Source organism: Felis catus, chromosome B3 (genome assembly GCF_018350175.1).
Source record: "Felis catus isolate Fca126 chromosome B3, F.catus_Fca126_mat1.0, whole genome shotgun sequence".
In the NCBI taxonomy this organism is placed as follows: domain Eukaryota; kingdom Metazoa; phylum Chordata; class Mammalia; order Carnivora; family Felidae; genus Felis; species Felis catus.
The window spans coordinates 5,498,097-5,513,244 of record NC_058373.1 but is presented as its reverse complement, the minus strand read 5'-3'; the positions used below and the strand labels follow the sequence as shown (position 1 = coordinate 5,513,244).

At 47.2% G+C, this 15,148-nt stretch overlaps 1 protein-coding gene across 12 annotated transcripts in view; it reads right to left on the bottom strand.

The window, feature by feature from the left end:
• Positions 1-15,148, bottom strand: part of RCCD1 (RCC1 domain containing 1) — a 33,925-nt gene that overhangs the window by 15,928 nt on the left and 2,849 nt on the right. For 7 of the 12 annotated variants that reach the window (XM_019831852.3, XM_045058774.1, XM_023254902.2 and 4 more), the window contains 4 exons: positions 13,411-13,509; positions 12,905-13,072; positions 12,362-12,391; positions 11,684-11,769 (listed from right to left, as the gene is read on the bottom strand). In XM_019831852.3, coding sequence (XP_019687411.3) covers positions 11,684-11,769; positions 12,362-12,391; positions 12,905-13,072; positions 13,411-13,509 — 383 coding nt within the window. The other 5 variants (XM_023254905.2, XM_023254903.2, XM_023254906.2 and 2 more) reach the window with 5 other exon arrangements.

Below are 15,148 nucleotides of genomic sequence, written 5' to 3'. Positions count from 1 at the left end.
ACTGTGCTCTTGGGTCGGAATCCTCAGCAAAGTGAGACAGCAGTCCTCCCCAGTGGTCTGTAGAGCTCATGTAATTCCAGCAGATAAGCTAACACTAAACTTTATATGGAAACACCAACGAGAACAGCCAAAGGATTTTTAAAAGAACCAACTTGGAGGCTGGTTCTATCACCCTATCTCATCTGAGACTAGCCTGTGCTACCGATGAGTGAAAAGACAGAAACATAGGTCAGTGAACAGAACAGAGAGTCTAAAATGACCCACACAAATATGGTCAAATGGTTTTTGAAAAAGGCGTAAAGACAAGATAGGACAGTGTTTTTAACAGAGGGTGTTGAATAATTGGATATTCTTATGCAATAAAAGGGAGCTATAGCTATGCCTCACTCACTCCTCTTGAGGCAAAAATTAACCCCCAAAGATCAAAACACAAAATCTACTTTTGAAGAAGAAAAAACACTCATGGTATTTGGCCAGGCAAAGTTCTTAGTTATGACATCAAAAACATGATCCATAAAAGAAAAAAAGTTGGTAAGTTGGACTTGAACTATTAGACTTGCTTTGCATGAGATACTTACAGACCAAAGAGACAAACCGCCAACTAGGAGCAAGTATTTGCAAATCATGTATCTGATAAAGGACGTGTATCCAGAATATATAAAGAACTTCCAAAACTTAAGAAACAGCTGGACTACAGGAGGGGGAAGGGTACAAGCCCTATCAGAACAAAATATCCTACACAAAGCTTCTGTGGTGCAATGGGGTACAGATCAGAAGGTCTAGAAATAGACCCAAACACATACAGAACGTAGGTAGAGGACAGTGCTGGCATCGCACGTCCCTGGATGTGGGGACAAGGGCCAGCCATCGGAAAGAGGATACAAAGGAGGCAGAAGGTAGAATGATGGTTGCGGGGGTGGGGGTGGGGGGGCAGGTACCAGGAGTTCGTGTTTAATGGGGATAGAATTTGTGTAGAGAGTTTAAAAAAGCCCTGGACGTGGATGGTGCTCTTTGGACAACAATGTGAACGTATTTAATACCACTGAATTATACACTTAACATAAAATTTACCACTTAACCATCTGTAAGTATATTTTACCACAAGAAGACAGAAAGTATCTTAAAGGCCTCCCCACAGTCAGAAAATTTTCTTAAATCACCTACATACACACAAATTAACATCAAAGGAAATGCTGATGAAGTTGAGCACATTAAGAACTCATGTTCATCAAAATAAGGTATTTGTAAAGCACCCTGAGCATTGCCTGGCACAGAGTAGCACCACATAAATGTTTAAAACAAATGGCTAACATCAAAAGATACCGGAGCCTGAGGAAACGGCGGCGGAAGGCACTTTGAACCCGTAACTATTAAGGGACTTGCGGCTAACATTTACGAGGAAAACAAGTCACTACGAAAAATACAGAAAACTTCAGAAGGGCAGGAAAACTTCAACAGCCACTTGAAGACAGAACAACTCCAAACGGCGGATGAAACGGACGCCGCCCGACATCGCCAGCACGTGGGGAAACGCGGCCTCCGCCACCTGTCCACCTGGTGTCTGGGCCGCGACGAACCGGACCCGCTGGCAGAGACGCCTCGGCCGCCCGGGGCTCCCGAGTAGTGCGCAGATGAACTTGTGCCCGCGCACGCGAGGTTTCTGACCCCAAATCAGAAACGTACATGACCCATCAGGGAGGATTCCGGGAAGAGGCAGGAAAGCCCCCGGCTCCACACCGAGGCGCCAGTTTCGGAAGGCGGGTTTGCCGAAGGCTTGCAACTTCCAGGGGAAGGCTTGGAGGGTCAAAACTGACCGGTTCTGGGCGGTTTCGGCGCTTTGCACACTAGCGGCTCCCCACCCCCCACCCCCTGATGCGGCCGCACCCGACCTACAGCAGTCAGGGTGGGCGAGAGGCACCTGTCCTCGGAACACCAGGGGTCCGTGTTCTGGTCGCCGCTTCTGATCGCAGAGGGGCAGAGAGGCAGGCAGCCGTTATTGTGGTACCTCCCCTCAGAGTCGCCAGCCTGTCCCCACTCCGGTTCAAGTGACTTCCAGGTGATTCAAAGGGCCGGTGCCCTTTTGTTCCCTCTTCGTTTTTCACTTTTCCCCTTTCAGGAGCCACACATTAAAAGACTGGCACATTCACAAATATCCGCATATATGGGAAAAATTAGAAAGTCACTGCTCATGCTCAAGGAAAGGTTTAGAAAAGACAGAAGAAGACAAAGTCTACACCTCAGGGGATCCTCGCTACAGAGACAGCTTACAATAAAGCAAAAGCAATAGCAAAACACAGCAAACCCTGGGGAAGTGGGAGAATCCAATTCCCAGAGTTACCACACAACTGGATTCACATGTCCAGTGTTCAACAAAAAGTCACAAGGTATACCAAGAAATAGGTAAATATGGCCCATCATTCAAAGGAAAAAGTAGGGACACCTGGGGGGCTCAGTGGGTTGAGTGTCCGACTTCCGCTCACGTCACGATCCCATGGTTCGTGAGTTTGAGCCCTGCATCGAGCTCTTTGCTGTTAGCACACAGCCCGCTTCGGATCCTCTTTCTCTCTCGCTCTGCCCCTCCCCAGCTTGGGCTGTCGCTCTCAAAAATAAACGTTTTAAAATAAATAGGTAAATAAAACAATGATCTGAATGTGCTTAAAGAGCTAAAGGAAGATGTGGAGAAAGTCAAAGTGTGAAGAGAAATGGAAATATTAAGGAGACGGAAAACCTAAAAAGAAACCAAGAACAATCTCTGCAGCCGAGAAGCACAGTAACTCGAATGAAAACTTCACTAGAGGGATTCGAAGGCAGACCTGAGCAGGCAGGGCCAAGAGTCAGGTATTGAAGACACGGCGATGGCAATGACCGAGGCTGAGGAAGGGGGAGAAAACAAAATGACTAGGCAACGGTGACCAGAGCCTCAGAGGCCTACGGGACATCAACACAGGGACCAAGGCGCAGGTCACAGGCGTCCCGGAAAGAGAAGAGAGGAAGGGGCAAAAAGAACATTTGAAGAAATAATGCCTGAAAACTTCCCAAATTTGAAGAAAAACATCAACATCCAGAAAGCTCAATGAACTCCAAGTAAGAGGAATTCAAAGACCCACGCTAAGACACATCAGTCACATTTTCAAAAGACAAAGAGCAAAACTTAAAAGCAGCAACAGAGAAAGAAGCGAATCATCACCTACAAGGCATCGTCTTTAACATTAGGTAACTTGAAGCCATATAAACAAACGAAGATCTCAGTAAAGGTAAACATAGGCAATGACAAAAATTCGTATTACTGTAGCATCTGGCTTGCAACTGTACCTAATTCATTTAAAGAAAATTAGGGGCACCTGGGTGGCTCAGTTGGTTGAGTGTCCAACTTCAGCTCAGGTCATGATCTCGTAGTCTGTGAGTTCGAGCCCCATATCTGGCTCTGTGCTGACAGCTTAGAGCCTGGAGCCTGTTTCAGATTCTGTGTCTCCCTCTCTCTCTGTCCCTCCCCAGCTTGTGCTCCGTCTCTCTCTCAAAAAATAAACAAACATTAGGGGCGCCTGGGTGGCGCAGTCGGTTAAGCGTCCGACTTCAGCCAGGTCACGATCTCGCGGTCCGTGAGTTCGAGCCCCGCATCGGGCTCTGGGCTGATGGCTCGGAGCCTGGAGCCTGTTTCCGATTCTGTGTCTCCCTCTCTCTCTGCCCCTCCCCCGTTCATGCTCTGTCTCTCTCTGTCCCAAAAATAAATAAACGTTGGAAAAAAAAATAAACAAACATTAAAAAAATTAAAAAAAGAAAAAAGAAAACTAACGTAAAAGCTAGTATTCCTGTACCTTTGGTTTATAACTCCCAATCTTGTTTTCTACACGATCTGGGAGACGAATGCACTTATTTTACTTTTTAAAAAATGTTTAATTATTTTTGAGAGAGTGAGAGAACATGAGCAGGGGAGGGGCAGAGAGAAAGGGAGACACAGAATCGAAGCAGGCTCCAGGCTCTGAGCTGCCAGCACAGAGCCCAACGTGGGCTCAAACTCACCAACAATGAGATTGTGACCTGAGCCGAAGCTGGACGCTTAACCAACTGAGCCACCAGGGGCCCTGACAAAATACACTTTAAATAAAAAAGGGGAAGCCTGGGTGACTCAGTCTGTTAAGCATCTGACTTTAGATCAGGTCATGAGCTCACAGTTTGTGAGTTCGATCCCTGCGTCCGGCTGTCTGCTGGCAGTGCAGAGCCTGCTTTGGATCCTCTGTCTCCTTTTCTCTCTGCCCCTCCCCCGCTCACGGTCTTTCCAGACTAAACATTAAAAAAACGTTACAAGAGTCAACAAAGGACATTATTAATAAAAGGCTCCATACAACAAGAAAATATGTAAAAAATGCACTTAATGACAGACCATCAAAATATAGGAGGCAAAAACTGACAGAACTGAAGGGAGAAACGGTTGTACAGTAACAGGTGGAAACTTCAGTACCCCACTCACAATAACGGACAGACCAGACCAAAGGAAGGAAACAGGATTCACACAACATAGTAAACCAATAGACCTAACAGACACGTGCACAACACTCCACCCGAGAGCAACACGCACATTCTTCTCAGGTACACATGGGACACCTTCCACAACAGACCATACATTAGGCCACAAATTAAGTCTCAAAGACCTCATACGGAGCAATCCCTATCAAAATACCAACAGCATTTTTCACAGAACCGGAACATAAACAATCCTAAAATTGGCATGGAACCACGCAAGACCCAGAATAGCCAAAGCCATCACAACAGGAGGCATCACAATTACAGACTTCAAGTTATATTACAAATCCGTAGTAATCAAAGCAGTACGGTACTGGCACAAAAAAATAGACACATAGATCAGTGGAACGGAATAGAAAACCCAGAAATAAACCTATAATTACATGCTCTGTTAATCCTTGACAAAGCAGGAAAGCATGTGCAACAAGAAAAAGTCTCGTCAACAAATGGTGTTGGGAAAACTGGAAACCACATGCAAAAGAATGAAACTGGACCACTTTCTTACACCATACACAAAAATAAACTCAGGACACCTGGGTGGCTCAGTCGGTTAAGCATCCAACTTTGGCACAGGTCATGATCTTGCGGTTTGTGGGTTCGAGCCCCGCGTCAGGCTCTGTGCTGAAAGCTCAGCCTGGAGCCTGTTTCAGATTCTGTGTCTCCCTCTCTCTGCCCCTCCCCTGCTCGTGCTCTGTCTCTCCCTCTCAAAAACAGGCATTAAAAAAAAAAAATTCTTAGTAAATAAAAACTTAAAAAATGGATTAAAGATTGGATTAATGGATTAAATGTGAGACCTAAACCCTTAAAAAACCTGAGAAGAGCGCACAGGCAATAACTTCTCTGACATCAGCTGTGGCAGCATTTTTCTAGATAGGTCTCCTGAGCCAAGGGAAGTAAAAGCAGAAGTAAAAATAAGCTATCGGGACTACATCAAAATAAAAAACCTTCTGCGCAGTGAAGGAAACAGTCAACAAAACTAGAAGGCAGCCTACCTCCAAAGAAGACATGCATGTGGCCAGCAGACACATGAAAAGACGCTCAACACGATTCATCGTCAGGGAAATGCAAATCAAAACCACAAGGGAGAGGTCACCTCACACCTGTCAGAACAGCTAAAATCAACAACACAAGAAACAACAGGTGTTGGCGACGATGTGGAGAAAAAGGAACCAACCCTTGTGCACAGTGGGTGGGAACGCAAACTGGGGCAGCCACTCTGGAAAACAGTATGGGGGTCCCCAAAAAGTTAAAAAAAAATCACTACCCTACAATCCAGAAATCACACTACTGGGTATTTACCCCCAAAATACAAAAACACTAATTGATTCAAAGGGATACATGCACCCCTAAGTTGACTGCAGCATTATGTACAATAGCCAAATTATGGAAACAGCCCACATGTCCATCAACAAACAGATGGGATGCCTGGGTGGCTCAGTCGGTTGAGCGTCCGACTTCGGCTCAGGTCATGACCTCACGGTTTGTGGGTTCGAGCCCAGCGTCGGGCTCTGTGCTGACAGCTCGGAGCCTGGAGCCTGCTTCCGATTCTGTGTCTCCCTCCCTCTCTCCCCGCTCCCGCACTTGCCCTCTGTCTCTGTCTCTCTCTCAGAAATAGGCATTAAAAAAATTTTTTTTTAAAAACCCAGATGAATGGATACAGAAGATGTGGTGTACATACACAGTGGAATATTATTCTGCCATGAAAAAGAACGAGCTCTTGCCATTTGCAACAACATGGATGGAGCTAGAGGATAGGATGGGACGTGAAGTCAGGCAGAGAAAGACAAATACCATATGATTTCACTCATGTGGAATTTAAGAAACAAAACAAGCTAAGGAAGGACAAAAAAAAAAAAGACAAACCAAAAACAGACTTTAAACTATAGAGAACTGATGTTTAACAGAGGAGACGTGGATTGGGGGAATGGGCGAAGTAGGCAGCGGCATTAAGGAGTGAGCTTATCACGATGGGCACCAGGTGCCGTATGGAAGTGCCCAATCACTATATTGTACACCTGCAACTAATATACCGCCGTATGCTGACTATCCTCGAATTAAATTCAAAACTTAAGAAAAATAAAGATACCATATACAGTATCTTCTCTGACCACAACAGGGTGAAGTTAGAAATCAATAACAAAACTGAAATTTCACAATGTTGTGGAAATTGAACCATACATTTTAAGCAACCAGTGGATCAAAGAGGCAATCACAGGGCAAACTAGAAAACAGAGACAAATGAAAATGAAAGCACAACAGTCGAAACTCACGGGATGCAGCAAGCGTGGTGTCAAGAGGGAAATTTCTAGCTATAAATGCTCACATTTAAAAACAAGAAAGATCTGAAGTCAACAACCTAACTTTAAACTAGGATAAAAAAAAAAAAAAAACTAAAGCAAAAGCTCACAGAGGGAAGAAAATAGTAAAGACTACAGCACACATAAAGGAAACCAATAGGGAAAAACAAAACCAAAAGTTGGTTCTCTGAAAACATAAATAATATTGACAAACTTTGAGCTAGATGGACTAAGGAAAAAAAGAGAGAAGACTCAAATTATTAAAATCAGAAATGAAAGTGGGGACATTACTACTGATTCTACAGAAATGAACAAGATTTGAAGAGTATACTATGAAAAATTGTATGCTAACGAGTTGGATAACCTCCATGAAATGGACAAATTCCTAGAAACACAAAACGTACTGAGACTAAATTACAAAGCAATAGACAATCTGAATAGACATATAACTAGTAAGGACATTAAATCAGTAATCAAATCTCACCCAACAAAGAGAAGCCCAGGACCTGAAGGCTTCACTGGTAAATTCCACCAAACATTTGATGAACTAATACCGATGCTTCTCAAACTTTTAAAAAAAAAAATGAAGTGGGGGTGGGGAGAGCACTACCCAACTCATTCTATGAAGCCAGCATAACTGTGACACCAAAGCCAAAGGCATTACAAGAAAACTACACACCAATATCCCTTTTAAACATTGACACAAAAATCCTCAGCAAAACACAAGCAAACAGAATTCAGCAGCATTTAAAAAGGATTACACACCAAGACCAAGTAGGATTTATTCCTGGAATGCAAGGACGATGGATGATTACACCACATGAACAAAACGAAGAAAAAAAACACACGATCATCTCAATCAATAAAGAGCATTTGACAAAATCCGACACCCTTTCATGATAAAAGCACTCAATAAAATAGGGAAAAGAAGGAAACTATCTCCACATAATAACAGCTGCATATGAGAAACCCACAGCAAACAGAATAAATGGTCAAAGACAGTTTTTCCTTTAAGATCAGGAATAAGGCAAGGAGGCCCACTCTCACCACTTCTATTTAACACAGTACTGGAGGTTCTAGTCAGAGTCATTAGGCAATAAAAGAAATAAAAGGCATCCAAATTGGAAAAAAAGAAGCAAAACTATCTGTTTGCAGATAATATGATCTTATATAGAAAACCCTAGAATCCACAAGGAAACTATCAGAGTAAATGAATTTAGCAGAGTAACAGGATACCAAAGCTGTACACAAAAATCAAGTGCATTTCTATACCCAAACAATGAACAATCTTAAAAGGAAATTATAAAAACAATTCTATTTACAATAAAATCAGAAAGAATAAAACACGTAGGAGGTGAAAGACCTGTACAACGAAAACTACAAAACACTGCTGGAAATAATTTAAAAAGACATATATACACGGAGATACAGCCCATGTTCGTGGAAAGATTTAATATCGCAAACATGTCAATACTACCAAAAGTGATCTACAGATTCAATACAATCCCTATCAAAATCCCAGTGACATTTTTGCAGAAATAGGAAAACCCAAGGTGCCTGGGTGGCTCAGTTGAGCAACCGACTCTGCATTGCAGCTCAGATCATGATCTGACAGTTCACGAGTTCAAGCCCTGCATCTGGCTCTGTGCTGACAGTGTGGAGCCTGCTTGGGATTCTCCCTCCTTCTCTCAGTCCCTCCCCTGCTTGTGCATACACGTGCACTCTGTCTCTCAAAATAAATACATAAGCTTTATTTTTTAACGTTTATTTACTCTTGAGACAGAAACAGAGCATGAACAGGGGAGGGATAGAGAGAGAGGGAGACACAGAATCCGAAGCAGGCTCCAGGCTCTGAGCTGTCAACACAGAGCCTGATGCGGGGCTCGAACTCACAGACCGTGAGATCATGACCTGGGCTGACGTCAGGTGCTTAACTGACTGAGCCACCCAGGGGCCCCAATAAACTTTAAAAGACAAAAAAACAAAAAACAAAAAAACCCATCCTAATATTTACATGCATTCCTGAAGGGACCCTGAATAGTCAAAAAATTCTTTTCTCCTCTTTTTTTTTTTTTTTTTTTAAAGAGCCTGACCCAGAACTCCATCCCATGACCCTGGGACCATAACCTGAGCCAAAATCAAGAGTTGGATGCTCAACCAACTGAGCCACCCAGGTGCTCCCCAAACATTTCAAAGTTTATTTGGGGAGAGGGGGGCACAAGCAAGGGAGGGACAGAGAGAGAGGAGAGACAAAATCCCACACAGGCTCCGCACTGTCAGCAAATAGCCCATGAGATCACGATCTGAGCTGAAACCAAGTGTCAGACGTTTAACTGACTGAGCCACCCAGGCACTCCCCCCACGTTTTTAAAAATTTGAGAGCGAGCGAGAAAATATGAATCCCAAATAGGCTCCATGCTGTCAGTGCAGAGCCCAACGCAGGACTCAAACCCACAAACCACGAGATCATGACCCGAGCTGAAATCAAGAATCCTCAGATGCTTACCCCACCCCCAAAACATTCTTGAAATAGAAAAACAAAAGTGGAGGACATACTTCCTGATTTCAAAAGCTACTACACAAAGCTACAGCCATCACAACGGTGTGGCCCTGGCATAGAGACAGATATAGAGATCGATGGAACGGAACAGAGAGCCCAGAAGTGAACCCTTGCAAGTGATTTTTGACAAGGGTGCCAAGACCAGCCCGTAGGAAAAGAACAGTCTTTTCAACAAATGGTGCCGGGAAAACTGGACAGTCACGTGCAGAAGAACGAAGTTGGATCCTTACCTAATACCAGACCTGTAAATTAACTCAACATGACAAAAGGACCTACATGCAGCTCCTAAAACAATAAAACTCTTGGAAGAAAACACAGGAAAAATCACATATCTGATGGGGAATTAATATCCACAATACATAGGGAACTCCTAAAACTCAACAAAAATCAAATAGTGCAATTCAAAATGTCCAAAGGACTTGAATAGACCTTTTTCCAAAGATACATGAATGGCCAATAAGCACATGAGACGCTCCACATCGCTGATCATTAGGGAAATGCAAATCAGTATCACAAGGAGATCGCACCTTACACCATTATTAGGATGGTGATTATCAAGGACAACAGAAAACAAGTGTCGGGCAAGGAGGTGGAAAAATCGGAAGCTCGTGCACTGCTGCAGGAGCTAAAAATGATACCAGGCTCCTGGCTCACTCAGCGGAGGGCGCGACTCTTGATCTCAAGATTGTGAGCTCAAGCCCCACGTTGGGAGTGGAGATTACCCAAAAAAATATATAAAATCTTGGGGCACCTGGGCGGCTCAGTCAGTTGAGGGTCTGACTACGGCTCAGGTCATGATCTCATGGTTCATGAGTTCGAGTCCCACTTTGGGTTTGCTGTCAGCACAGAGCCTGCTTCAATCCTCTGTCCCATCCTTGCCCCTCCCCCATTCATGCTCTCTCTCAAAAATAAACATTAAAAAAATTTTTTTAATATATAAAATCTTAAGGGCACCTGGGTGGCTAAGCATCTGACTCCTGGTTTCAGCTCAAGTCATGATCTCACAGTTCCTGCGTTCAAGCCCCGGGTCTGGCTCTGCACTGACAGCATGGAGCCTACTTGGGATTCTCTCTCTCCCTCTTTCTCTCTCTCTCCCCCTCTCCAGCTTGTTCTCTTTCAAAATAATAAATATTAAAATATATAAAATCTTTAAAAAAAAAGTTAAGGAAATGGTATAGCCTCTGTGGGAAGCAATATGTAGGCTCATCAAAAAATTAAAAAGAGAATTACCATATGACCCAGAAATTCCACTTCTGAGTATTCACCCAAAAGAATCAGAAACAGAGCCCCAAAGAACTATTTGTACACCTATGTTCATAGCAGCATTATCCATAACAGCTGAAACACAGAAGCAACCCTGCGACCATCAACTGAGGAGTGGATAAACAAAATGTGGTATGTACATGAGATGGAATATTCTTCTGGCCTAAAAACGAAATCCTGCAATATGCTATAACATGGATGAACCTTGAGAACATTATACTAAGTAATAGAAGCTAGCGACAAAAAAATATATAAGATCCCATTTATATGAGGTACTTAGACTAGTCGGAATCAGAAAGACAGAAGGTATAATGGTAGTTTCCAGGGGAGAGTAGGGAATCATTGTTCAATAGGTAAAAAGTTTTGGGGCACCTGGGTGGCTCAGTGAAGTATCTGACTCTTGATTTTGGCCCAGGTCATGATCTCAAGGTTTGTTCAAGCCCTGTGTTGGCTTCACATGATGGAAGCCCGCATAACAATAAAAATGAATGAACTACACACAGGACACCACATGGATAAATCATACCGTGTTCAATGAAAAAACACAAAGGCAGAATGGTTCCATTTACATAAAGTTCAAAAGCAGACAAACTATAAGGACACGCGCAAGGGTGACACAATTCTAAGAGAGAATAGGGGAGGGAGTAACAAAAGATGACCCCCAGTGGTTCCCAATCTCCACCCTATATTCAGTCACCTTGGGTCAGGTGGGGGAGCTTTAAAATCTACCCCAGCCTAGGCTCCCCATGTGGAGGGTCTGATCCCACAGCGTCTGCAGTGCTGGCCTTGGGCTTCCCTTCCAAAGCTCCCAGGTGTTTCTAACATGAGGACAAAGTGGAAGGCACGGCCCTAAGGTGAGGCAGGAGGGGCGGGTGCGGGCATCTGGGCCGCTGGCTTCCTTGCCGGGGGTGGGAGTCTCACAGATGTTAACTGTAGAATTTACTGTACGTTTCTTTTATGCCCTTATCTGGAGCCGTCAGCCCTCCGCTTTCTCCACAGCATACACGTAGGTGTTCCAGGGCCCACAGCTCACAGCCCTTACCTGGAGCCGCCTGTCTACAAAATACTCCACTCGACGGGGCCGATCCAAGCTGCTCGTGTCCTTGTGGCCAAGCTGTCCGTATTTACCTAAAGTGAAACGAGCCCCTTGGCCATCCTCGCCACTCGACCTTGGGGCTGCCCCCCTCCAGGAAGGAAATTCAGTGCATGCACCAAAGTGCTGGGTCTAATCCTCCACTCCGCTGGGGTCTGCTCTGGGAGATCAGGAGACCAGGCCACAGAGTCCTCAGGGCCAGGCGAACCCCCAGGCCCCCAAGGGGGCAGCTGCCACCAGCCATTCCGGGCAAGATGCTCTTCCGGGCGGCCTGCTCCTCGCCCCAGATACTCGGAGCAGAGATTTCTGTTGGAACCTTTTTTTCTGCCCGGTGCAGACCAACAGACGGGTCATCAACGCTGCCCAACTATTCCCTTAAGACAATTTTTCAGAAAGACAAATGGGAAGTACTAACAGCGTCTCTTTTTCTCCTGTCTGGTCTCTGAGCTTCGGTGTGCTTGGACCAGTTCTGGACAAGGGGATACACAGTTCAGTCCCTGACTCCCCAGTGGTCAGGCCGAGGCCCCTGCTTCCTCACGGCTGCATGGCTGTCGTCTCCTGGCCTCTCCTTCCCAGTCCCTTCCCCTTCCACTGGCTCAAGCATCACCCGAGCAAGCCCTTACTTACCCCAGCCCCAGGTGTAGAGCTCCCCCGTTCCTACAACCAGAAAGACAGGAAGGGGCTGTCACAAGGCATTTGTCTACACGGCCCGCCACAACCCACAGCCAGCACCTTGTACGTGTCACGAGCTCTGCTGGGCACAGCAAAACATACTCTCTAACGACTGTGTGATGGCACTCAGGGTGGTAAAGGACGCAGGCTGAACCAGTCTACCTTCCTTTCTGCCAGCTGAGGGGCTACATCTCACAGCTACCGAGTTCAGGAGTCTCAGAGGCTGGACTGGGCAGGCCCCGCTCTCAGACAAAGGAGGCCAACACTAGCCTCCCTCTAGGAGGGGGGACCTTCGGGGCCTGCCGGCTGGGGACCTACTGCTGACACCCCACGGGGGCTGGGGCCGCAGTCACTGAAGTGAGGCAGCTACTCAGCACTCGTCAAAGACCCTGAAAATAGCAGTGTTTAAGGTGATCACACTCTTTCCCGGAGCGGGTGTGGGACCGGGAAGAGGGACTTCCTGCTCCATTGTGACCCAGCCCGCCCAGCCCCACTCACTGGTCACCACTGCTGTGTGCCGGGATCCACAGCTGGCCTTGACTGCATCTGTGCCCGGGGGGAGATCCAGTAAAGCGGGGAAGGGCTGGATGGCTATGAAGGGGGCCAGGCCTCCACTCTCACCCTCGGCTGTCCTCACGTCACAACCGTCTTCCTTCAGTCCACTGGCTTCAGGGAAGCAGGGAGCGTGATGAGGATAATGGCGGTTCACAGGGAGCACGGACCTACCCCTTACCCACACATTAGCTCCTCTGGCACAAAAGCGCCACGGAGCACCTTCTGTCCACCGCCCGCACCCCCAGGACGTGCTGGGCTCGACAGGTCCGCAGGGAGTGTGGTGTTGACGCACCAGCCTCACCGCTCTCCCGTCCCTAGGGGCCAAGGGTCCTGCAGCGGGGCCTGGGGTCCCACGTTGTCATGTGTCCCTTCTGAGCACCGTGGGGTCTCAGGCCAGCACGTGGCCAGGAGTCGGGACTGACAGAAACACGCATGGAACTGACGCTCACCTTCCCCTGCGGCGGTCTTGCCAACCTCTGCCAGGCTCCTGCTGGGCAGGGCCAGCTGCCCGGATTCGTTCCAGCCCCAGATATAAATATCGCCAGTCTCTGAAAAAGAGATAAAGGGGACCCATCAAATAGACTGTAAACCCCCCACAACCTCCAAGGACCCCTGAATCCATCCAAACTCCCTCGTACCCTCTAGCTCCCTGGGGACAACAAATGCCTGCCCTGCCCAAGTTAGCACGGGGCAGAGCCTCCCTCAGCCCCCAGCAATTTCCTGGTCCTTTATTTCTTTCTTTTTTATTTCTTTTTATCTATTTAGAGTGAGACGAGTGGGGGAGGGGCAAGGAGAGAGGGAGAGAGAATCCCAAACAGGCTCCGCATTGTCAGTGCAGAGCCCAACGCGGGGCTCCCTCTCACGAACCATAAGATCATGACCTGAGCCAAACTGAGCCCCCTAGGCGCCCCCGGACTAACACCATCTTGGACAAGCCTGCCATGACAACAGCCCTGTGGCCTGAAGCCTTCTTGAGCACAGCCCCCTGACACAGTCTTTTTTAGATCACGCACACAAGAGCCCTTAAGAACAGCCTTGGGGCATAAGGTCTTTGGATCTGCTCTGGAGAGGAGTCTGACACTTAACTATTCTCCGTCTCCTCCAGGTGGTCCCCCGGCGTGGACTCCCCAGCCTCGAGGGCTGGGGTGGGAGGTGGGGTCGCAGCCGACTTGCAGCTGCCCACCACACACGTCCGGAAGCAAACTGTTTCTCGCCAAGCTGGACTAGGCCTTTTCTTTGGTCCACAACTTCTTTGGAGGTCATTTTGCACAAACTTCCCTCTCACGGAACGTCCCACAACACACACTTCAGAAATGTGCCCTTGGAAGTTCCCAACGTTTTCCTTTCAAACCCACTGAGCCCTTTGTTAACATCCCTTTGTTAATCCGCCCTCCCCCCTCCCAGGTACCATTGAAGGCCTTTTCTGGAAGCTCTCACCTCCCCGTCTCCCACAACACTACAGTTTGTTGGCTGGAGCAATGGCCCTCCTGTAAAACCCCACTTACGACTGTAGCTCGCTTTTATCAAGCGTTCGATCTATGCCAGTGTTTCAAGCACTTTTCAAATATAATCACTCACTCCTCGTGACAGCCCTACAGAGGGTCACATGACCACATCCCGTTTTATTTACGAGAAGACACGCGGCATGGACGGGTTAAGTGCCCTGCCCAAGGTCACAGGGGGCAAAAGGATGTCTGCTCTGAAGCACCTGTGCTCCAAACGCTCTAGGAAACAAGGCTCCCAGCTCCTTCCGACCCATAAGTGTGAGACTTCCCATCCAGCTCCTCTCTTCTCTTCCCTCTGGCCCAGCAGTTTTCAGGTCTGGCTGCCAACCCAGGGCCATTACATGAGACTACGGGGGGCGGAGGTGCAGGCCTAAGTTGTTGTTACAGCTGCCCCCGACCCACGGAGATGTAAGTGGCAGCCAGAGCCCCAGATGCAGACCCTTGACTAGATCTGCTCCCAGCCCCACCCAACACCCCAGGAATCAGCTGCAGCCGGGGCCCTGCCAGGGCGGCGAACTTACAACCCGAAGCGAGGGTCCTCACTCTAGGCTCACCCTCCCCACCCTCATCCTCCCCGTGGGCATCTGAGCGTCCCCTGTGGGCCACACGTCAGGGCCACCTGACTCACTGAGCCTTTCTTCTCCATTCTCCTTGGCTCAGCTGACCCCTCACCCCTTCACGC